Source organism: Bufo bufo, chromosome 5, assembly GCF_905171765.1.
Source record: "Bufo bufo chromosome 5, aBufBuf1.1, whole genome shotgun sequence".
In the NCBI taxonomy this organism is placed as follows: domain Eukaryota; kingdom Metazoa; phylum Chordata; class Amphibia; order Anura; family Bufonidae; genus Bufo; species Bufo bufo.
In genome coordinates this window covers 238,647,171-238,673,632 of record NC_053393.1, presented here as the reverse complement: position 1 = coordinate 238,673,632, position 26,462 = coordinate 238,647,171, and the positions used below count along the sequence as shown (strand labels likewise).

General features: G+C 44.0%; 1 protein-coding gene across 4 annotated transcripts in view; it reads left to right on the top strand.

The window, feature by feature from the left end:
* BBS9 (Bardet-Biedl syndrome 9) overlaps positions 1–26,462 on the top strand; it is a 484,979-nt gene that overhangs the window by 457,681 nt on the left and 836 nt on the right. For all 4 annotated transcript variants that reach the window (XM_040434317.1, XM_040434316.1, XM_040434315.1 and 1 more), the window contains one exon: positions 11,668–11,890. In XM_040434317.1, coding sequence (XP_040290251.1) covers positions 11,668–11,890 — 223 coding nt within the window. The remainder of the gene's footprint in view (positions 1–11,667; positions 11,891–26,462) is intronic.

Genomic DNA, 26,462 nt, shown 5'->3' with positions numbered 1-26,462 from the left:
GGGCTGCGCCCACTGATGTCCGGACACTCTTTTTTTTTTTTTAAATGGACCCGCCGTTCGGCCGCTACTCTCTCCGTTAGTTTCATCGCCTCATTTGCAAATATGCAAATGAGGCAACGAAGTTATAGTAGGCGTTGTTCTCTAAGTTCTGGTGGGCACGGTTATGCTCTCCCTGGCAGCGAGCGCATCCAATCGCAGCGCCCCGCTCTTAGCCAGGGAGAAGGAGCTCAAGTTCTCGCGAGATTCGCGAGAACTTGAGCTTCTAGACATCCGGACCGAGCGCCATCTTAGAGTCCCCAGCGCTGAGGGACCCAACGCAGACCCGAACTCCCACATACTGCGGCGGGCCACGGGAGCGCATAGTTCCCTGCCCCGCTGCCAATCACCACTATAGGCTTCAGGCCTAGTAGGCCTGAGGCCTATGCGGTATTAAAATCCCGGCGCAGGCATGCGTGATGACATCATCATGCGCGCCTGTGCCGGGACGCAGCACAGTGAAGTGTGCATGCCTGCCATCGCACGCCTGGACATAGGTGAGTATTTAGCTTTTATTTATTAATTTTATTTTATTTATTTTTTTCTGTGCCAACTTTGGGGGACATGGGGGGGACACACAGGAGGACATCAGGGGAAAAATATTATGGTGGGATTACTGTGTGGGGGCAAATTATTATGGGAGGGATTACTGTGTGGGGGCAAATTATTATGGGAGGGATTACTATGTGGAGGCAAATTACTATATGGTGGAAACTACTGTGTGGGGACAGTGTGGGGGCAGTGTGGGAGAAACTATTGTGGGGGCAGTGTGGGGCATTGCCGGGGAAACTACTGTGTGGGGGCAGTGTCGGGGAAACTACTGTGGGGGCAGTGTCGAGGAAACTACTGTGTGGGGGCAGTGTCGGGGAAACTGCTGTATGGGGGCATTGTGGGGGAAATTACTGTGTGGGGGAAACTACTGTGGGGGAAACTACTGTGTGGGGGCAGTGTGGGGTAAATTAGTGTGTGGGGGCAGTGTGGAGTAAACTACTATGTGGTGGAAACTACTGTGTGTGGGAAATTAGTGTGTGGGGGCAGTGTGGGGGAAACTACTGTGTGGGGGTAGTGTAGGGGAAATTACTGTGTGTGGCGCAAATTACTATGTGGGGGAAATTACTGTATGCGGGCAAATTACTATGAGGGGATTACTATGGGGGGCAGTGTGGAGTAAATTACTATATAGGGGCAACGTGGGGGCCTTGCTATTGGGGAGGAACTATAGGAGCAATTCTATTATTTTTGGGGACACTATACAGGGATTATTACCTGGAGCAGAATATAGGGTGTTGTTATTATTTCTGGGGGCACGCTAGGGGACATTATAACTGCTGTGGACACTATAGGGACATTTGGGGTAATTTATCAAACTAGTGTAAATTAGAACTGGCTTAGTTGCCCATAGCAACCAATCAGATCACCTTTCATTTTTGACAGCTCTTTTGGAAATCCAGTTCTACTTTACACTAGTTTGATAAATGGCCCCAATTATGTCTATTAGGGTCACTTTTATTTTCAGCAGGATAGTACCTGGGACATTGGGGAGCACAACAGGCACAGTATTGGGAGTGGCAGCAGGATGACACTGTTGGGACACCAGGATGGGGAGGTTGATGGAAAAATTGAGAAATCTAACGTGTCTGTTACAAAATCTGTAGAGACGAGATGCAGCTGAAAGAATTTATCATGGCAGTCTAGGTCAAACGGAGGAGAAGAGGAAAGAGAAGGTCTACATGACAGGAGATGTCCCTGTATTTAAGAGGTAGGTGGTGCTGTATTCTCCTCCAAGTCTTTTTTATTATAATTATATGTATTTTAAATTTGGTGCCCAAATTTTTCAGTTTAGGAGCCAATTTGGGGTCCTTTTTTTAGTCTGGAGATGTCATATGGCCTAGGAAGAGACTGTGGCGCTCATGAAGCACCGCAGCCTCTTCATACAAAAAAATAAATAAACTAAAATGGAGGGAGGGGCCCAAGTTGGGTAGACAGCCCCAGGCCTATCATGCACTTAATCCGCCCCTGTTGTTAGGGTCTGAATGACTTTGACAAGGGCCAAATTATGATGACTGGATGACTGACGTTTTGTGGGGGTTTTCCTCTTATGCATTGATTAGTACCTAACATACGTGGTCCATGGTAGGACAACCAGTGAAATGGAGATAAGGTCAAGTATGCCTAAGGCTTATTTGTGCATGTGGGAAGAGTAAGATAGCCCATTTGATCTTATCCCACACAAGAGCTACTGTAGCACAAAGTGCAGAAAAAGTTAATGTTGTCTATGATAGAAAGGGGGCATAGCACACCATGCATGGCAGCTTTCTGCATATGGGGATGTATAGCTGCAGACTTCCCCCTTTAGACTTTTAAAGGCCTTATGTCACCCCCCTAAACTAATTTTTTATTTTTTGGCTACTTAAAATCCTTATACTGCGATTTATCAATATATAGTGCTCTTACTCTTTTTCGTTCAGTAGTTTCTTCAAAAAACAGACTTTTATAATATGTAAATTACCTGTCTACCTGCAAGTAGGGCGGCTACTTGCTGGTAGCAGCCGCATCCTCCTTTTAAAAAGACGCCCCCTCCTCATGTTGATTGACAGGGCCAGCGAGCGCTCTCGTCCTCTGGCTGGCCCTGTCTGCGTTTTAAATCTCGCACCTTCGCCGTACCGGTCTTCAGTCAGGGCAGGGGCACTGATAGGAGGACGCTCGCTTGGCCGCTCCTTCCTCAGTGCGCCTGCGCCGGGTGTAGATATGACGTCATCGGCGCAGGCGCATTGAGGAAGGAGCGGCCGAGCGAGCGTCCTCCTCTCAGTGCGCCTGCGCCGACTGAAGACCGGTACGGCGCAGACAGGGCCAGCCAGAAGACGAGAGCGCTCGCTGGCCCTGTCAATCAACATGAGGAGGGGGCGTCTTTTTAAAAGGAGGATGCGGCTGCTACCAGCAAGTACCACCCTACTTGCTGGTAGAGAGGTAATTTACATATTACAAAAGTCCGTTTTTTTAAGAAACTACTGAACGAAAAAGAGTAAGAGCACTATATATTGATAATTCACAGTATAAGGATTTTAAGTAGCCAAAAAATGAAAAATTAGTTTAGGGGGGTGACAGAAGCCCTTTAAAAGCACCTCCAATTAACATGTGCTCATTGTGGTCTGCTTACTAGTTCAATAGGCTTTTAATGTAAATGCTTTCTGGTTGAGTTACAGCCACTGAGATCCCCAGCTTTGGCTAGAGCAAAGGGTCAGTAGTCCCATTCAGAGAGCTGTGCCTCTTTGGCACCCATCATTTGTACTTAATAGTGAAACCACTGGGCCAATGCAGGCACTGGCCCAACTGCAACCACATCTTTTTGTTATCATATATTATATACTATGTAATAAATAAAAAATACAGGTGTATGGTTTTCTGTATTTGATTTTACAATAGTCACACAAAGTATTCTATTTCCGGTCCTGACTCTAAACATCTTCCTTTATTCTGCCTTGCTTGACTTTTGCAGCAAGACCATTCCCTGAGGCCAGAAAGGGAAGGGGATGATTAACTCAATTAAAGCGTATTTACACTATCCGAGGAGCAGCCAATTATCGGGAAGGAAGTGTTCCTTCATGATAGTCGGCTGCTCGTTAAATGGAGGTGAAGCGTTGCATTTACATGTAGCGATCACCTCCACAGGATTGATGATTGAGGTGTCTGCACCTCCGAAGTGCAGTACCTTTAGACGGGCAGATTATTAGGAATGAGCATTTGTAGGAACGTTTGTTCCCAATAATCGGTTATTGGGCCATGGAAAAATCTAGCTTTACACTGATAAGTGCAATGCTCTTCTGTGGGCATCTTTGTTTAGGCTTATGAAGAGAAGAATAGAGATCTTACTGCTATTCCATTTCTCCTAATCTACTATAATACTAACAGATAATGTCTTTCCCTCACAACAGCAGTAAAAAAACTACGGAATTCCTATCGATATAGGAGTTTTATCTCTCTGTGTTGACTGCTAAAAAAGGACAATATTTTGTATTTAATTTTCAGCGGTATAGTACTGCTGAAATAAAAAAAGGAACACAGCCAAAATGCTTATTATTGACAGGGCCAGGCAGTGGCAAGGGAGGGGTTGGCCACATAAAATGAATGGTGCTTGGGTGCAACAAGAGCAAAGATGGCACCCTCATTGCACCAAAGGCCTAATTTGCATATTAGAAAAAAAAGTGTTATAATTCGTCAACGGACCCTCGGATCAACAAAAGAAAAACAGTGTTTTAGTTAGGGCGTCCCAGTTCTGAGATGCCCTTTCAGTACTCATTTTTGATATATATCTTATTTACCACAATTATTTTGAATGTCCAAGTCTTTTAATTGCACCAGAAATTTGACAGTGTGATTTCATATGTCTAGCCGTCAATGACCATGGAGTGAGGGTTAAATCAGCTGCTGTGCCACAGCATTCAGTAAGCTTGATACAAGACAGATCCGCACCTAACGCAAGTGTGAAAGTAGCCTTATATAGTTTTTGTTTTACTACTTTTACAAAAATATTGCTTTGTGCTGCCATATTCTGAGACCCATAACTTTTTTATTTTTCTGTTGATTACATCTATTTAAAAAATTTTCATCAATTTTTATTCTGTTTTGGGAGATTAGGTGAAAACAAACAGCAATTCTGGCATTGTGGATTTTTTTTTATTTAGTGTTTAACGTGCAGGATAAAGAACATCATGTATTAATAGTTTGAACTTTTACAAATGTGTTATTGAACTTTATGCAGTAAGAATACTATGGTGGCAGACCTGGGGGCTTTCACTAGATACCTGCTGCTGTTACAGTCCCTCGACACCTAGCAATCATGATGCAGAGGGCCCTTTTGGGTGACAAAGGCAGCCTCCTCTGTCTGGCTAACTGTTTAATTGACAACTTTGCTATTGACTTCAGCATATAAGGGGTTAAACATCTGGGATCTGAGTTATTTCTAATCTTGTTCATCGCTGCAAACTGTCAGCTTTAATGTGTAGCTAATACTTGCTGTTTACAGAGCGCACTTAGTTCCTGAGCTTGTTCCATACACTCCCCTGTGATCTTCGATATATGTGTATGTTAAATTTTGGAAAAGAAGTTAGTGGAGCATTACTCTAAAGTATCCCATTAGGGCTGAAACGATTACTCGATTGAATCGAGTAACTCAACACAAAAAAATCATTGATGCAAATTTTTTGCATTGAGGATTCATTTGTGTCATGTGACCACGGAGCGGGATTGAAGTGCTTGCTACTACTCACCGCTCCGTGGTCACCCGCCAGCCCGGACGCTGCACTGTCCTCCTGACACATCATCAGGACATAGTGCACGTATGCGTGTACTATGGTCTGACGCTGCGTGACGTGAGGTCGACAGTACAGCGCGCGGAGAAGACAGAGGAGTTGTGGAGCGACGCCCCTACAGGAGAGGTAAGTATTAAAGGGCTGCTGGATACTAGGAGTGGAGATGGTGGCACTGGGGGAGCTGAGGGCACGCTGGCATCGAAGGGGATGACCGCAAAGAGGACTCATGGCATTGGGGACAGATGGCACAGAGGACTGATGGCACAGAGGATTGATGGCACTGTGAGACTGATGGCATTTAAAGCTGATGGCATGGGGGGTGATGGCACTGGGGGACTGGCACAGAGGACTGATGGCATGGGGGGAGCTGATGTCACATAGTGCTGATGGCACAGAGGACTGATTGCACTGAGGGGGTTGATGGTACTTGGGGGACTGATGGCACAAAGGATTGGCATGGGGGGTGATGGCACTGGGGGAAGCTGCTGGCACTAGGGGACTGATGGCATGGGGGGAGCTGATGGCACAGAGGATCAATCTCACTGGGGGGATGATGGCACTGGGGGAAGCTGATGGCACATAGGACTGGCACTGAGGGGGGCTGATGGCACAGAGGACTGGTGGTATGGGGGAGCTGATGGTACATAGAGCTGATGGCATGTGGGAGCTGATGGCACAGAGGACTGATGGCACTGAGGGGGGGGGGGCTGATGGCATCGGGGGAGCTGATGATGGCACAGAGGACTGATGGCAATCAGGGGGGTTTGAGCTGATGGCATGGGGGAGCTGATGGCACAAAAGACTGGCACTACTGGGGGGAGCTGATGGCACTAAGGGCTGATGGCATGGGGGTCTGATGATGGCACGGGGTGAGCTGATGGCACAGTGGAGCTGAGGGCAACCTGGGGGGTTGAGCTGATGGCATGGGGGAAGCTGATGGCACAAAGGACTGATGGCACTGTGGGAGCTTATGGCACAGAGGACTGATGGCACGGGGGTCTGATGATGGCACGGGGGGTCTGATGACATTTTATAAAGGAAAAATGTTCTTTTTATTTGTTTTTTCCTATTAGAGTACTCAATTAATCGTTGGATTAATCCATAGATTACTTGATTACTAAAATAATCGATAGCTGCAGCCCTAAATCCCATAATCATGAGAATTAAGTTGTAGTAGCATGCAGCATTTTATATATTTTGCAAAACGAAGGGGGCAGTAACGTAATAAAACTTAACTTTTAATAGTATTAATAAATAGAATATGAGCCCCTACTAACAAAGAACACATAAATGGCGGGCCCAGAGCTCTACTGGTCACTGATAGGGAGCCGTCGGGAGCACTGGGTTTATCCATCAAGAGGCTGGATGAGTGCCAAATCTGACTAAATAACACAAAACACAAACAAAAATAATTTGCTAACCATTGTCGAAGGTGTATTTCTTCAAATGGTATAGAGCAAAGTGTAAAAGATGGCACCCTGTGCGGACTACGGGTGACTAGTAAGGATGGAAGGGACCCCAGGGAGAAATACTAACCCTATCACACCCTACTTGGCCTAGTCCACCGTATAAATATCCAAGGTACGGGGCCCAAAAAGCCCCGCAAGTGGTCGCCTCAGCTGGAACCTGATCCTGATCTAGAGACCATAAATAAGCCCTACCCAAAGTAGTGTATTGGTCCAACTAGTGAACTAGTATCTTTTTTGACTTTATCCTTGTATACCCCTGATCAGGTACCCACTCAAGCCAATATACTACTTTGTGTAGGGCTTCTTTAGGGTCTCTAGATCAGGATCAGGTTCCAGCCGGGGCCACCCCTTGCGGGGCTTTTTGGACCCCGTACCTTGGATATTTATAGGGTGGACTAGGCCAAGTAGGGTGTGTTAGGGTTAGTATTTCTCCCTGGGGTCCCTTCCATCCTTACTAGTCACCCGTAGTCCGCACAGGGTGCCATCCTTTACACTTTGCTCTATACCATTTGAAGAAATACACCTTCGACAATGGTGAGCAAATTATTTTTGTTTGTGTTTTGTGTTATTAAGTCAGATTTGGCACTCATCCAGCCTCTTGACGGATAGACCCAGTGCTCCTGACGGCTCCCTATCAGCGACCAGTAGAGCTCTGGGCCCGCCATTTATGTGTTCTTTGTTAGTAGGGGCCCATATTCTATTTATTATTACTATTAAAAGTTATGTTTTATTACGTTACTGCCCCCTTCGCTTTGCATATTTTGGTGTTTGAGCAGTATTTAGGGTTGGGTATACACCTACCCTTCTTCCCTGTTTGACCAATTCATTTGTTTACATTTCATATATTTTACAGCTAAATTGATTGCCTATGTCCTCATTTTGTTTTGTCGGCATTGGAAAAGTTAACCTACCAAAGAAAGGTGGGGACCATAAAAGATTATTGCTGAGCTTTGAGGCTTTTTGGTTCTTTAAGCGAGTCTGTCAGCACATTTACCCCTTTTTAACAGTTTCCATAGCGCTGTAGCTGCAACACAGATGATTAAAACGGTACCTTTATTTGCTTTTGTGGACTTGTAAAACTGCCAAAAATGAACTTTGATGCATATGTAAATAAGGGCTCGCAATTGCTCAGGGGCGGCGTCCACCGCGTTGGTGCCCAGGCAGCTCTGCCTCTTCGGCTCTTATCCCCGCCCAGCCTCTTCCTCTGCCTGCCCATCTGTTTTCTCTCCCCCTCACCGAGATCCCGCGTCTGCGCGCTGACTTCCTTGGCCGGGGCATGCACACTGCGATGCCCATTGCTGGCATGGAATCGCAGTAGCTTATGCGCATGCGCCGGATAACGGCGTGAAAACTGCAGAAAGGAGGCGGTCCATCGGCGCAGGAGAAGAGGAGGAAAGCCGAGCGAGCAGCTGTCACTGCAGACACAAAGAGCCAAGGGAGGTAAATTTATCTGTTTGATCCGTTAGCCGGCGCATGCGCATAAGCTACTGAGATGCCATGCCAGGAATGGGCATCGCAGTACGCATGCCTAGGCCAATGAAGTCAGCGCGCAGGCGCGGGATCTCGCTGAGGGGGAGAGAAATCAGATGGGCGGGGATAAGAGCCGGAGAGGCAGAGCTGCCTGGGCACCAACGTGGTGGGCGCCGCCCCTGGGCACTTGCGAGCCTTTATTTACATCAAAGTTCATTTTTGGCAGTTTTACAAGTCCACAAAAGCATATAAAGGTACCGTTTTAATCATCTGTGTTGCGGCTACAGCGCTATGGGAACTGTTAAAAAGGGGTAAATGTGCTGACAGACTCCCTCTAACTATAAATATCCGATACCACCCAGGAATAAATCGTAGACAAAATTTGATTTACTAGTATTTATTTTCATGTCTACCCTTGGAAAGCAGTGTTGGGGGAATTTATAATTACTTGTGTGCCAGTTTTTTGGTGTCCAAAAGTTGAAAATGTTGGGGCTCGCAATATTTACACTAAAATTAGTGACTTCTTTTACTTCTCGACAGTTTTACCAAGGAATGAGAAAAGTGGGGATGGTTAAATGCGAAGGGGTAGGGCCAACAAGCTTCCACAAGATGCCCCAAATTTATTAAGAGGCATGCTGCTCCTCTTGACAAATTTGCTGCATTCACTCCGACAACCCTTATTTTAAAGAGGACCTTTCACCGATTATTACACTATGAACTAACTATACAGACATGTAGAGCGGCGCCCGGGGATCTCACTGCCCTTACTATTATCCCCGGGCGCCGCTCCGTTCTCCCGTTATGCCCTCCGGTATCTCCGCTCACTAAGTTATAGTAGGCGGAGATCCCAGTCACTAAGTTATGGTAGGCGGAGTCTGCCCTTGTTCTGCTCTAGCACTGGCCAATCGCAGCGCAGAGCTCACAGCCTGGGAGGTTATTTTCTCCCAGGCTGTGAGCTCTGCAATGCGATTGGCCAGCGCTACAGAAGAACAAGGGCAGACTCCGCCTACCATAACTTAGTGAACGGAGATACCGGAGGACATAGCAGGAGAACGGAGCGGCGCCCAGGGATAATAGTAAGTGCAGTGAGATCCCCGGGCGCCGCTCTACATGTCTGTATACTTAGTTCATAGTGTAATAATCGGTGAAAGGTCCTCTTTAATGCTGGCTTATGAAACGGCAGTCTTAATAAATCAGCTTTTTAATATGCTATTTAAAAACATATCCTAAATTTTTAATTGCACATTCAGCACTGACTTCTTTCCCACCTTCTGAACTGTTCTGATTAGTTTCACTGGCAGATATACAGTTGTGTTCAAAATAATAGCAGTCAGATATCACTAACCTGATCAATCACTGTTTTTGGTAGAAATGTTATTTCTACATGGCAAATAATTTACTAGCAGGTGTAGTAGAGTAATAGAAATCCAACAGACCCAACAGTCATGACATGCATGCTGCTGATACTGTGTAATTGAATCACTAATTGAAAGGGGCATGTTCAAAATAATAGCAGTGTGGAGTTCAATGAGTGAGGTCATTTAATCTCTGAAAAACAGGTGGCAATTATTGCCCTTATTTAAGAAAGTAAGGCAGCAAATGTTGTACATGCTGGTTACAGTGCATTTATCTTTGGAATTTTGAGGAAAATAGGTCGTTCCAGACATTGTTCAGAAGAACAACGTACCTTGATTAAAAAGTTGATTGCAGAGGGGAAAACATATAAAGAAGTGCAGAAAATGATAGGCTGCTCAGCTAAAATTATCACAAATGCTTTAAAATGGCAACCAAAACCTGAAAGATGTGGAAGAAAGTGGAAAAACTACCATTCAAATGGATAGAAGAATAGCCAAAATGGCAAGGACTCAGCCAACAATCATCTCCAGGAAGATCAAAGAAGGTCTAAAGTTACCTGTGAGTACTGTTACAATTAGAAGATGCCCATGTAAAGCAAAGCTATCTGAAAGAAGCCCCCGCAAAGTCCCACTGTTGGAAAAAAGACATGTGCTGAAGAGGTTACAATTTGCCAAAGAGCACATTGACTGGCCTAAAGAGAAATGGTGCAACATTTTGTGGACTGATGAAAGTAAGATTGTTCTTTTTGGGTCTAGTGGCCGGAGATAGTTTGTCAGACGACCCCCAAACACTGAATTCAAGCCACAGTACACTGTGAAGACAGTGAAGCATGGTGGCGCAAGCATCAAGATATGGGGATGTTTCTCCTACTACGGTGTTGGGCCTATTTTTTGCATACCAGGGATCATGGATCAGTTTGAATACATCAGAATACTTGAAGAGGTCATGCTGCCTTATGCTGAAAAGGAAATGCCCTTGAAATGGGTGTTCCAACAAGACAACGACCCCAAACACACCAGTAAACATGCAACATCTTGGTGCCAGACCAACAAGATTGACGTTATGGAGTGGCCAGCCCAATCCCCGGATCTTAATCCAATAGAAAACTTGTGGGGTGACATCAAAAATGCAGTTTCTGAGGCAAAACCAAGAGATAGAGAAGAACTGTGGAATGTAGTCCAATCATACTGGGCTGGAATACCTGTTCACCGGTGCCAGAACTTGGTTGACTCCATGCAACACATATGTACAGCAGTTCTCAGAAACAGTGGTTATACAGTGATTCAAAGGAAAGCAAAATCTTCAAGCACTTTTCAGTTTATATAGTGAATGTTTGAGTTTGTAAAGAAGAATACAAACACTGCTATTTTTTTGAACAGTCTAATATTCACTTTTCTTAATTTTTTTTAGAGGAACAACACAAATTTGATATATTTTTCTTCATGTTTTGATTTGGAATAGAATGTGTAGTGTTTCTAATGCATTTGTGTGTATGGAAATAAAAGCTATTAGAAGGATTTTGAGCTTTATTCACTTTTTTAAACACACTGCTATTATTTTGAACACAACTGTACCTATCAGAGTGCCAGACTTCACAACGCAGATGTGAAACCAGCCTTACACTGCACGATTTTGGGCCGGTTATCAGGAATACGAATGGTAGTTCCTGATAACTAACTCGTATAATCAAGCAGCCGATCCGCCCTAAGATCGGGCATTGTAATACTACCCTTTGTTTCCTTTAGGGTTTACATTTGTCCTGTTACACTACAGATTGCTTCTTACAAATATATTTCCTTTTGATTATTCTTACAGTATACAGAACCTTTGAAGACAATGTAAAAAATCTGAATCCGTGCATACCCAATGAGGATATTGATTGCAGTATATATGGGTATAATGTATATTCATTATTTGTCTGGTCGTTCCAGCAATAACGGTCTTATATTTCTTTTCGTTGTATAGCATGGAATTTTAGTCTGTAGAGAAAAGCAAGCATTCTCATTGTATTTTCCTGTTTTAATCAGGGTTGGGAAGAATCAGTGGATGCGGCATTATCTCATCTCTTAAGGACGTGTTTATCTAAGAGTTCTAAAGAGCAGGCATTGAACCTCACCAGCCAGCTGAGCATTCCAAAAGATACATCCAAGCTGAAGAAACACATTACCTTATTGTGTGATAGACTGGCCAAAGGTGGCAGATTGTCTTTAAGTGCTGATTCTGGATCTCAACAGTCTGTTCTCATTCAAGGTAAATGTTTTTTAAAATATTAAACAACAGTGTGGGGGATGTTATCTAAGTACATCTTCTTTTTTAGAGTTTGTTATAAGGTACCTTGACATACAGTGATGTCAGACCAGTATTTCAAAAGAAGTCCTTTAGGTTAACTACACAACGACCTTCACCACGCAACCAAAGATTGCTGTGTATCATTGCAGCCACACAACATAAGGGAAGTGAATGCGATCACAACATATCTTGAAAGTAATCGCAAATCCCAGAATCACAAAAAAAAATCCAACACTGCTGGATTTTTTGTGATTTTGGGGTCGTGGCAACTTGCGATTCGCATTGAAACCCTAATGTCTTCCATTATGTTGTGTGCTAACACTGCTACACAGCAGTCTGTGAGTCCAATAGTGGGACCCACTTTTGGACTGATATTTGGGGACCCTTCTCCCGCCAACCCACAACACCTTATAATCTTGGAGTGCGTCGTCCCCTTTTTGTAACTATTACACTGCAGTATGTGGTCATGCGATGCTTGGCACAGCCAAAGTCACAATGTGGCCCTAGCCTTAGCATGCATTTATAATGTGAAGTCCATTGTATAATATCCTAACACACAGTACATTTCAGGATATGCCTATTCAGCCTTAAATTGGCAGAGGTGGAATAGAAGCAGCAAGGGATCAGTGAGGGTATGGCTTTTATTAAAAGATATGATTATGCTTTTCTGATGATGTTACCCTCATTTATTACCCATGTGCAATTTACTTTATGTTCTGAAAAAAAGTCACGTGATCCTGGGGGGCAGAGTTTCGCAGCCGAGCCACATCCAAGCTGCTCACTGAGCTCCGCTGCAGGCTTGCCCTAACCGGGTGAATTATCAGCATCTGACCTCCACACTGTGCTCTACACACGGAGAGATCAAGCACTTTATTAAGAGAATGCCGGCAGCTACGGCGCTTGAATCAGGCAAGATGGCGCCGGAAAAACATAGAGACGTTCACGCGCCTCAGACTGAAGACTCGGAGGCTGATGGGGGAAGTGAAGCGGAGGAGCCCTCTGCAGAGAGAGAAGACCAGAGGATATCTAAAACTTTACTCAAGGAACTGATGACACAATCACTGGATCCCCGGTACGTGAATTAAAAGATATCAAACAAGACTTAAAGGGGTTTTTCCATCTCGGACAGTTGGGGCATATCGCTAGGATATGCCCCCATTGTCTGATAGGTGCGGGTCCCACCGCTGAGACCCACACCTACAATGAGAACGGAGCCAGGAAATCAACGGAGGGCGCATTGCGCATGCGCAGCCGCTCTCCATTTCTATGGGACCGCCGAAAATAGCCGAACGCTGGCTATTGCAATCTGCCCCATAGAAATGAATGGGAGCATGGGCCGCACATGCACAGTGCACTCCCATTCACTTCTATGGGAGCAGCGCTTGGTGGTGGACGGACCCCGGGAAATCCAGGGTCCTTCAGCCACAGTGCTCCCTGCTTCATTCTCGTTGTAGGTGCAGGTCCCAGCGGTGGGACCTGCACCTATCAGACAATTGGGGCATATCCTAGCGATATGCCCCCATTGTCTGAGATGGGAATACTCCTTTAAGGCAAATGCACTCCCGATTGGAGGCATTAGAGTCTACACAAACATCCTTGGTAGATTTTAATAATGAAGTCTCTCATAATCTTGACAACTGCCAGGCCCATGTGAACCACCTATATTCCTTAATACAAGACCAAGAAAAATGTGGTCGCAGGAATAATCTCAGGCTGAAAGGCATACCTGAATCAGTGACGCCCGATATGCTGAGCACATCCCTTAACACCATCTTCACAAACCTACTAGGCCAAGAGTCTGGAAATTTGGAGCTGGAGCGCGCCCACAGAGCGCTGCGCCCTACACCAAAGCAGAATGAAGCCCCAAGAAATATTATCTGTAAGCTGGTTCACTTCCAGACAAAATAAATATCCTAGCGGTCTCCAGATCTACAACTCCAATTGTGTTTGAGGGATCTACTGTTTCCATCTACCAGGACCTCTCCTCCATGACGCTGCACAGGCAGAACCATCTGAGACCTCTGCTGGATATTCTTAGAAGTAGAAAAATCACTTATCGCTGGTTGTATCCCTTTGGGTTGCTTATCAATTATCCTGGTCGCAAGCTAGTATTTCAGGCCTTAGCCGACCTCCAGAGGGTATATGAAGCCCTAGACATAGAAGCTAGGAATATCGTGGACTGGAACTTTGCTCAAAATATAGCTCCACTACCATCACTCCCAGTGAGTACCCCCTGGACCCCTGTGTCTACAGGCAAATCACAGAGATCTAAAACTTCAGCCCGCAAGACGATCCCAAGAAGAATACCAGCTACTCAAGGTAGCCCACCAGATAACATCTGAGATCTACACCTACCTTCTAGTAGTGGTGTGCCAATATGGATAACTTGCAGCTACCATACCTTAGCAATGCCCGGGGAGGTGGCTATAGGCCGTGTAGATGGAAAGTTCCTCCCCTCACGATCAACCCACTGGATCTACAGTACGGTTTCTTCCCTATGTTTTCTTAACGCAACGGTTTAATATTTCTTTTTTTATAAATTCTTTATTTAAGTGGGCATATAAAAGACAAGTACAAATGTCTCATCATCCAAATAAAACATGTCAATCATGTCAATCACATAAATGTGTGGAGAGTAATCTTTGGCATATCTAAAGCGGAGCAATTCAAAGGAAATCAAAGCACGAAGATCGTAGGAATGTTCATGCGTGAACGGAAAAGTACAATCATTATCAGATCACCTATACTTTAAGTGCAACACTTTTTATACACAAAGGGAGGTTGGGATATAAATAGGGGAGAGACGGACTGTACGGTTTAATATTTCTTATATCATTTAAGAGTTTTCACCTACTGCAAAACATGTTCCTATATGTGTTATTATGTTTATTCTATTTGCCCACCCTGTCTGTCTACTCCATACCAGAACCTTCTCCTTGTCAGCACAACAGGATTAGAGCAATACATCTAGGTGTAAATAATGATTCACACATGAGGCTTTCCTATCAATGGATTCAAGCATCTTGTTATGGTGCACTCTCCCTTGGTTATTATGAGATTCTATCATATCACCCCCTACCCCCATTATAACTGATATGGCTGATGTTAAAGTCTGTACCTTTAATGTAAAAGGGTTGAACGCACCAGCAAAGAGGAGCCAAATTTGCAGATTCTTGAACAAGCATAAAGTAGGAATAGCCTTGTTGCAGGAAACACACTTTAGACATAAACATGTTCCTACTCTATCTCATCTACAATATAGCCAGTGGTTTCACAGCACATCCCCTCGATCAGCCTCCAAAGGGGTTAGTATAGCTATACACAAGTTGCTCCCCTTTGCTCTGCGTTCATCCCAAATTGACCCTGATGGGAGATATATCTTTCTCAAGGGAGTTATAGGCTCACAGATGTTCACCCAGGGAAACATATATGCCCCAAACGTTCACCAGGTTGACTGGATATGTAAGGTATTGCTTATATTCAGAGATTTCACAGAAGGTTCCATTATCCTGGGCGGAGATTTGAATGTAGCACTAGATCAGTTGGTGGATTCCTCCGGCCTCTCCACTTCCATCTCCAAGGTGGCTCTGGATAGGTTGCGGGCATCCCTGGACGACTCAACACTAGTGGATGCTTGGCAACTGTTGCACCCTAGGGACAGGGACTACTCCTTTTTCTCCCACCTCCATCAATCATATCACCGGCTAGATTACCTGTTTGGTCCTCCACAACAATTACGCCTCTGCCAAAAATTAGAAATAGGTATAGTTTTGTCAGACAATGCACCGTTTTTTCTTAATTACAATTTACAGGATATCTTTAAAAACTGCTTATAAGTGGAGACTAAATTGCACCCTTTTGAGTGCAGGGAAAAATGTAAAGCGAATAGAGGAAGCTCTACAAGATTATTTTAGAATGAATGACTCCCCATAAATATCTAGAGGCCCACAAGCCGGTTATTAGGGGACACTTCATAGCTCTAGGAGCCCATATTAATAAACTTAGACAACAAACCTGTTTAAATCTACAAGATAAGGTTGCACAATTAGAGAAATCCCACAAAAATAAGTTATCCCCTGATGTTCTTGAGCAATTAAACCAAGCACGTACAGAATTGAAAAACGTATTAAATGATAACACCGCTAAACTGTTCCTCTCCACCCAATTCAAATACTATGTCCATGGAAACAAAGTTTTCAAACTATTGATAGCGCAGATTAAGAAGAGGAAAGCCAGCTCACATATCTCAGCAATTCAAAATTCCACAGCACAGCTCCTACGTACTATGGAGCGTATAGCACAACAATTTAGCGAGTACTACAGTGGCTTATACAATCTTAGGACCCAGACCTCCCAAACAGAGAGAGACTTGTGCAGAGGCATTATTGGCACCTTGCTCTCTTCCCTCTCACTTTCGTCTATCACAGATAAACAAGCTGCACTGTTAGCTAAACCTTTACTATGACTGAATTAGAGGGGGCTCCAAAAGAATCTCCAGCGAATAAATCCCTTGGCCCTGATGGGTTCCTGATCCCATATTACAAGACCTTTAGGTCAATATTACTGCCTCGTCTGTTGGATGTGTGCAATGCAGCCTTGAGAGACTCATCCTTTCCAACCCAAATGTTATCAGCACATATAACTATAATTCCAAAAGAAGGAAAAGACCCGACACAATGTGCGAATTATAGGCCCATATCACTACTAAATAATGACTTAAAACTCTTCGCCAAACTTATGGCCAACAGATTGAAACCATTCCTTCCATCCTTAATCTCCCCTGAACAGCTAGGGTTCTTTCCAGGAAGAGAAGGCAACATGAATACAACTCGCCCCCTCCACCTCATCCAATATGCGAAAAAAACAGCTACCCCCTTGGTCTTGCGCAGCACTGATGCTGAGAAGGCCTTCGACTGGGTAGACTGGCTTTTTATGACTAGAGCTCTCTACCATTTTGGGATTCAATCATGCTTTATCACAGCAATTATGTCAATGTATGCCTCTCCCACTGCCCAGGTTTGGATTAACAACACACTATCCCCCCCTTTTAACATTAGCAATGGAACTAGACAGGGGTGCCCTCTGCCCTCCTCCTATTTGTCTTAATACTAGAGACTGTATTGCAAGCTTTTAGACAAGACGAGAGGATAGAGGGGATCATTTTGGGAAATACCCAGCATCAACTGGCCGCCTTTGCAGATTACGTCCTCTTGTTCCACGGACGCATTCCCAGCAGTTATGTCAACACTAGAGTACTTTGGCCAGCTGTCCAATTTCAAAATAAATCCCCAAAATTCCCAGGTTCTAAACATTTCCCTGCCCACCTGAACAGCCATAAAGCTTCAACATTCTACCCCATTTATGTGGGTATCTCATTCAATCAAATTTTTAGGCGTTAACATAACCCATGACATTCCCCAATTGTACAAGGCTAATTACCAGTATCTCCCTAGACAGATAGAGACTAATCTACAATCATGAAATATACCTTATGTCTCCTGGTTTGGGCGAAAAACTTTACTGAAAACTGTCATACTCCCCAAAATACTATACGTGATGCAAGTACTACTCATCCCAGTCCCCCTGGCCTTCTTCCAGAAATTAAGGAAAATTATCTCTTCCTTTTTATGGAAAAAACTTACGCCATGACTGGCTCATAAGTTTTTAATACAGCAAGTCAGGAAAGGAGGGTTAGGCCTACCGAATTATAGAACATTGTCACGAATACCGTGTCCCGACTGATGCCAGACGTCAACTACGTAGAGCCAGCAAGATATGGTATGGTCACTGGTTACCAAGGTGTGACGTTACGCCCTCCTGGAGGCGCGGGAAAGGTCAGTCTTGGTACAGTTTTTACAGACTCCTCCTGACCACACGGGCACAAAGAGGCAACAAGCTGAGAGAGCCTTTTCCCTGCCCCAGTGAAACAGCGCATTCTCAGCCCGGGAAGACTGTCACCAGTTTCTTGTTTGATATAAGCCCGGTCCGCTAACGGGATTATATAGGGTAAGAAACCAACCCACGGTAGCATATTACTAGGCTGAAACATGGACGTGGGGATTCGTGATCAAGATACAAGACAGCACAAGATTAAATGATATATTTAATTGCCTTAAGGGCTCACTAGACATAACACAATATACACAGAAAATATATACAGTGGTCTGAGGTTACAAATATAGATGGTGTGGTACAAACAAGGTTAGACAGAGCAAAAGTCAGTTTACCAGATGGATGAGTCCTTTTGGGTTGTGATGAATCCTTTGCTGCATGTCCTTCTAATCACATGGCACAATGTGACCCTCCTTCAGAGAAAAGACACGCCCGCTTGCTGACACAAGCCTTTTAACCTGTAGATGGCCCCTCCCCTCCTGGCCTCAGGGAGGGGTTTACTCCGCCTCTTCTGGGCTGGCAGCAAATGACCCACAAAACCCTTTAGGGTTCATATCTCCAGACCAGAAGGTCACAGGGAGATTATTCTGGGACCAACGGACCCGCCTGGGTCCCGGCTACAAGTAGAGTCCAAACCTGGTACCGTTATGTGGTTTCTGTGGGGAGATATGTATATCTCCCTTCCCTGGCCTCCCACCACCAAACTACAACCACGGGCCTGTTCATCGTGGCCACAGGGACACAAATATGTATTGGGTTTATGCCTGTGATGGATGGGCGATTCATAATTCCTTATGAACTGCTTGCTCCACTATGTCTGATAATTCTGACTAAACTCGGCATTGGCCTAGACCCCCTGCAGAGAGGTCTTTCCTGTTCCATTAGCTGGGTTCCTGGCTGGCTGAATGGAGGTGAGAAATTGTAAACAAAGGTGGCCTGCAAGAAGTTCTCTGCCAGATGGCTGGGCTTTGAAGCAGGGCCCTCCTGTGGAGTTCACTACCTCTGCTATCTGACAGCTGATGGCTGGTGTGGGAACATGGCTGACATAAAATAATAATCCATATTCCTCACAAACCTACTACAAAGCGATACAAGGGACCAGATGTCTGGATTGGCTTAGAGCCTCCAGTGATAGATTAGATATTCAGACCGAAATCTCTTTCATATATAACAATATATATACAACATGCTAACAAAGAACACCTTACGCTATTGGCACGAATGTGGAATGAAGAAAACACTAACATCAGACCCGTTAACCCTTATATGAGTCTCCGATGCCCTCCGAGACTCTCAGCAGGCATTTAGAAATACCCTCCCTCCTTACACCCTCAACATGCAAATTGTACTGCTCGACCTATGCCCTCGGGGATCCCTGCCAAACATGCAAGAGCTCACTTCCAACCCTGACCTTGGAGGCTTCTCTCTCTTCCACATTCAACATCTCATTAATTATCTTAAACCATTTGCCTCTTCCATCTCTGCAAACACCGAACACTCTCTGTTCGAGAAACTAGTTATTCAACAAAAAGAACCTAATAAAAAGATCTCGTCTCTCTACTCCCTACTGTTATGTACAATTCCAATGAACGACTATTGTTCTATACCCAAATGAGAAAGAGATCTAGGGGTCAGACTTTGAGATGGCGAAAAGACAAAGCTCATGTCAATGACACCAAAAGTTTCTAGATTTGTAAAGTTGCAGGAAAATGACTACAAGGTCCTTAAAAGATGGCGCTACACGCCCACCAAAATTAATGCTTTTTTCCCCAACAGAGACCCTATATGTTGGAGGTGTGGAAGCGAAAGAGGCTCTTATTTTCATATCTGGTGGCAGAGCACCAAAATAAGGGATACAGATCTGTGCTCAACTGTCTATGATTTGCAGGTCCCACTTCCCAGTCTCCCCTCGTATTTGTTTGTTAGACCTCATGACTGAAGTTCAAATCTCCCCTACGCAACAGCATTTAACTCAAATACTACTAGGTGCAGCCCAGATATTAGTGGCTGCCAATGGAAACAAAGAGGACCAACTCTCGCTTTGAGCAACTGGTCCACTGGGAACTCCACTCACTAAATAAATTTGAAGCCATATGGATTCCTTGGCTGAAATACAGAGGCCTTGACCCAGATATTCAGAACTCCATATAACCTATGGGAGCCTGCAGGTGTGTATCACACAACCTTCATGACACTTTGTATTCTAACATTCCTGACAGGAACAATTCACTTTCCCTATACTCCCCCTTCCCCCCCCCCCCCCCCATAAGTTTATATAGTTATTATATCATATTGAATGGATAATACTGTGTCTAACTGTACATGACCTTTATCTAATTGGCTGTGAGGAGATATTATCTCTCTCTGTGACATGGCGCTGTGACATGGCGCTAATAGGTCATGTTGACCATAATCTGTATGTGTACTAGGTCTTTCACAATAAAAATGTTATAAAAAAAAAAAACTTCACATTATTTACAGATTGCTCTTTACAGTGGTGCTTGAATGTTTGTGAAGTCCAGAATTTTCTATATTTCTGCATAGATTTGACCGAAAACTAATTTTCACTCAAGTATTAAAAATAGATACAAATGAGTCAAAAATATTACACTTGGTCAAGTATGTGAACCTTTAGGATTAGCAGGTAATTTGATAGCGAAATTAGTCAGGTTTTTTTCAATCAATGAGATGGCAATGAGTGGGCAACTTTTTTTATTTAAAGAACAGGGATCTATCTTCACAACGTATGTTTTTGGAAGGGTATCAGGGCATGAAATATAGGACAAAAATCAAGGTCACCTCTCGTTGTCAGGCACACGGGCTTCAGCATCTTCACCCACAAATAAAATCCATTCACAAAGGAAGGCCAATGCCATGTTAAAACTTCATTGTTTATTCCAGTTGCATTAAAATCAGTCACCATGAGCAAGCAACAAGGTCACCTCAACATGTACTGGCACGTACTGAGAAACTGCATCTGGTAATTGTTTTGAAACAGCCATGGCATGAGCAAAGGAAATTTCTGAGGACCTCAGAAGAAAAAGTATTGATGCTCATTAGGCTGACGAAGTTTACAAAACCATCTCTAAAGAGTATGGACTCCAACAATCCACAGTCAGACAGATGTTGTACAAATGGAGGAAATTCAAGACCATTATTACGCTCCCCTGGTGTGGTCAACTAACAAAGATCACACCAATATCAAGGTGTGTAATAGTCCACAAGATCACAAAGAAATCCAAGTTAACCTCTAAGCAACTAAAGCCCTTTCTCACATTAGCTAGTTTATGTTTGGTCCGCCATCAGGATGGCACTGAACAGTCGTGTGCATGGCAGGATTGTAAGGAGAAAGCCGGTGCTCTCTCAAAAGAACATTGCTGCCCATCTTTATTTTGCTAAAGATCACCTGACAAGCCAGAAGACTATTGGAACAATGTTTTGTGGACAGACGAGACCAAAATAGAACTTTTTGGTTTAAATGAGATGTGTTATGTATAGAGAAAGAAAAAACCTTCATTCCAGCTTAATATACTCATACTATCTGTGATCTGTGTGGTGATAATATCATGTTTTGGGCCTGTTTTGCTTCATTTGGGTCAGAACACCTTGCCTTCAAAGATGGAACAATGAATTCTGAATTTTACTGCCAAATTCCAAAGGAAAATATCAGGACATCTGTCGTTGAGATGAATCTCAAGAGAATGTGGGTCTTGCAGCAATATGACAACCCTAAGCACGCAAGTTGTTTTTCCAAGGAATGGTTAAAGAAGAATAAAGCTAAAGTTTTGGAAAGTCAAAGTCCTGACATTAATCCAATACAAATGTTGTGGAAGGCCCTGAAGTAAGCAGTTCATGGGAGGAAACCCACCAACACAAGCTGTTTTGTACAGAGAAGTGAGCTAAAATTCCTCTAAAGGGATGTGAAAGACTAATCAACAATTACTGAAAATGTTTAGTTCCAGCTATTGCTGCACAAAGGAGTCACACCAGGTAGTGAAAGCAAAGGTTCACATTCTTTTGCCACTCACTGACATGTGATATTTGATCATTTTCCTCAATAACTAAATGACCAAGTCTAATATTTTTGTATCTTTATCTACTTTTAGGACTTGTGTAAAAATGTGATGTAGTTCTAGGTCACATTTATGCAGAAACACAGAAAATTCTGAAGGGTCCAAAAACTTTCAAGCACCACTGTAAATAATCCCTTTATAGATGTAAAGAAAAAAAATACTAAAAATAACTCTTAAATTGACCTCAAACATTTCCCTTTCTACCAGAGAAATATTGAATATACAAATTCATTTCATGGCCTCTTAACAATCTCAACAGCGTGTTGAGTTTTTGGAATGTTTCCCATATTCCACTATTGCAAAGTGGATATGAAAAGTCAGAGGACTTGTAAATAATATCCCCTTCAATCTGTTTAAAGAGTAATGACTGTGATGAGAGTCAACATCCTCCTGGGATAGCAAAACCCTTTTTCTCATGTTTGCTGATTGAGAGCTCACAATGGTGACCATTTTTATGGATGAACATTACCAATAAAAACAAGGGAAACCAACTTGATCATGTCGACTCTTGTATGTCGCTCACATGTTTATTTACGGCAGTAAAAAGTCTTAAACCCATTTTATAGCCTGACGTGTTTTGGTCCGTGGTGCCAATTGCAAGATTTCACATTTTGAAATGCTGAATTCTGAAAGTGATTTGTTTATGCTTTTTAGTTCTTGGTCTAAGAATTTTATTTTTTTATTGCATGACAGAAAACCCAAATTGGAGTTATCTTTTTCATTTTGTATTTCTTTGTAGGGTAAATGGCCAAAGAATAGGAAAATATATTATAATTTGATTCTGCTTATTTATTCTTGTTCCTAGGAGGTAGAGAGCTTTGCACTAGTTATACTTCTACTCTTGATACATTGGTAGTACTAGAGTAAAGATGTACTATTTGTTATCAGCCTTAGGCCTCATGCATACGACCGTTTTTTTTTGCGGTCCGCAAAAACGGGTTCCGTTTTTCCGTGATCCGTGACCGTTTTTTCGTCCGTGGGACTTCCTTGATTTTTGGAGGATCCACAGACATGAAAAAAAAGTCGTTTTGGTGTCCGCCTGGCCGTGCGGAGCCAAACGGATCCGTCCTGACTTACAATGCAAGTCAATGTGGACGGATCCGTTTGACGTTGACACAATATGGTGCAATTGCAAATGGATCCGTCCCCCGTTGACTTTCAATGTAAAGTCAGGAGTTAATATACCATAGGATCAGAGTTTTCTCCAATCCGATGGTATATTTTAACTTGAAGCGTCCCCATCACCATGGGAACGCCTCTATGTTAGAATATACCATCGGATTTGAGTTACATCGTGAAACTCAGATCCGACAGTATATTCTAACACAGAGGCGTTTCCATAGTGATGGGGACGCTTATAGTTAGAATATACTACGAACTGTGTACATGACTGCCCCCTGCTGCCTGGCAGCACCCGATCTTTTACAGGGGGCTGTGATCCGCACAATTAACCCTTCAGGTGCCCCCCCTCTAATTTAATATCATTGGTGGCCAGTGTGCTGCCTCCGTCAGCCCCCTTCCCTCCCTTTATTGTAATATCATTGGTGGCCAGTGTGCGGCCCCCCCTCTATTGTAATATCATTGGTGGCCAGTGTGCGGCCTCCGTCGGCCCCCCTCCCCCCTCTATTGTAATTTCATTGGTGGCCAGTGTGCGGCCTCCCCTCTCCCCCCCCCCCTGCCCAATCATTGGTGGCAGCGGAGAGTTCCGATTGGAGTCCCAGTTTAATCGCTGGGGCTCCGATCGGTAACCATGGCAACCAGGACGCTACTGCTGGCCTGGTTGCCATGGTTACTTAGCAATATTACAATATTAGAAGCATCATACTTACCTGCTGCGCTGTCTGTGACTGGCCGGGAGCTCCTCCTACTGGTAAGTGACAGGTCTGTGCGGCTCATTGCTTAATGATCTGTCATTTACCAGTAGGAGGAGCTCCCGGCCGGTCACAGACAGCGCAGCAGGTAAGTATGATGCTTCTAATATTGTAATATTGCTAAGTAACTGCCACCAATGATCGGGGGGGAGGGGAGGCCGCACACTGGCCACCAATGATATTAATACAATAGAGGGGGGCCGGGGGGGCGCACACTGGCCACCAATGATATTACAATAAAGGGAGGGAGGGGGGGCCGACGGAGGCCGCACACTGGCCACCAATGATATTACAATAGAGGGAGGGAGGGGGGGCCGGGGTAGGCCGCACACTGGCCACCAATGATATTACAATAGGGGGGGGCGGGGGGGCGCACACTGGCAACCAATGATATTCAAACTGGGGAGGGAGGGGGGTCTGCCCCCTGCTGCCTGGCAGCCCCTGATCTCTTATAGGGGGCTATGATATGCACAATTAACCCCTCAGGTGCAGCACCTGAGGGGTTAATTGTGCGGATCACAGCCCCCTGTAAGAGCTCCTCTGTGTTAGAATATACTATCGGATATGAGTTTTCACGAAGTGAAAACTCATCTCTGAAAAAGCTTTTATGCAGACGGATCTTCGGATCCGTCTGTATGAAAGTAACCTACGACCACGGATCACGGACGTGGATGGCAATCTTGTGTGCATCCGTGTTTTTTCACGGACCCATTGACTTGAATGGGTCCGTGAACCGTTGTCCATCAAAAAAATAGGACAGGTCCTATTTTTTGGACGGACAGGAAACACGGATCACGGATGCGGCTGCAAAACGGTGCATTTTCCGATTTTTCCACGGACCTATTGAAAGTCAATGGGTCCGTGAAAAAAAAACGGAAAACGGCCGTGTGCATGAGGCCTTAGGCTTCGTTCACATAACCGTTCAGCCTTTCCGTTCTGCTCCGTTTAGGAGTAGGAGAACGGAAATGACGGAGAAGGCACATAACTGAGCCAAACGGAGCCTAAGGACCCCATAGACTATAATGGGGTCCGTTATCTTTCCGCTCATAAGGGGTCCTAAGGGCTCTGTTTGGCTCAGTTATGTGCCTTCTCCGTCCTTTCCGTTCTCCTACTCCTAAACGGAGCAGGAGAATGGAAAGGCTGAACGGTGATGTGAACGAAGCCTTACAAGGACCTGGCTGAACTCCTATTAAAAATCTAATTTAAATGGACATTAAACATATAAAAATCATTTAATACATGTATAAAATGGCCCTCTTGCAAGCAGAGAGGAGCCCTTTTTCCCTGTCCTTGCCATCTTTGGCCGGAGACTGTGTGCAATCGCATAGAGAAAAAAAGACAATGCAACAGCACCCTGCAAACCAGATAAAGTACAATAATGCCATAGCCATCAAAAAATATTATAGTGCTAATGCTACGCTTATTTATAAAGTGAGATGCTTGGCAAATACATTTTGTACAAAACCATCTGAGCCCGTCTGCCGAACGTCAAGGCGATTTCTGTAAGACGGGTCCCAACACTAAATTACTACCTGTTATGTGCAATGTGCAATAGCATGACCTCACAAAACTGGAAGTTTGGTGAAAAGAGGACAGGGCTTACTCCCCATTCACCGTAATAGAGTCCATAGCCCGTATAGTTCTGAAGTATCTTCAGGAGGGAACCAGAGAAGCAGAGACAGGCGAGGATTGTATTGGGTGTTGCTTTAATTTTTCTTTGTGGTCAGATCTTTTAGAATTTTAGTGTCAAAATTACATGAAAATAACAAAAAAGAGATCACTCTTAGTATAAGCTTTACTTTGTGCAAACTACCTAGCTTTTCCAAGACCCTGATAGGCTAATATGACTAGCTATGGCACAATTATGGCAGCTGGAAGTTGGTAATATTTAAGTACATTTAGCATTCAGCAGGCCCTATTACTGCTCCCTATGCTGTTACCCAGCTTTCCCGGGATCCTAAAAGGCAAATATTGCTAAATATTGGGAGCAAGAATGAGGATTTATTTAGATACATTTAGTATTCAGCAGTCCTATTACAGATCTGCATGCTTTGTCACCTAGCTTTTCCAGGATCCTGAAAGGAATATATGGAATGCTATTGCATAATTTGGAAGCAAATATGGGAATTTAGTTAGGTATATTTAGTATTCAGCAGTCCATATTGCAGCTCCACATGCTATGTTACCTGGCTTTCCCAGGATCCTGAGAGGTAAATGTGGGAAGCTATGGCACACAACTTTGGAGTGAGTATGGGATTTTATTTAGGTAGATTTTGTATTTAGTGCTCCTCATGATATGTTACCCAGCTTTCCCAGGAACTAAGCAGCAATACAGGAAGCGTGATTTATAGTGGTATAATTAAGCACATACTGTATGCCTTTCAGGAGCTTTGGAAAGCTGTAGAATTGTAATGGAGGCTTCATTTGGCTGTACAAACATTGCTGTCCTGATACTATATGCCTGTGTACAATAGTATACATTACATATACTGCTTCCGTCACTGTATTAGTAAGATTGTTTCTGCCACAAAAACGCCTTGTACTGTTGTCACTGTGGGTCAGTGAGGTATAGCTGGCTGGTGTTACTGTGTGCACTACTACTGGCACTAATAATTCTACAGCTGGCACAGTATTTATTGGTAAGCGCAAAATGGCCACGCTCACTGTGTAGACAGAGTATGAAGCCTAAACCCAGCC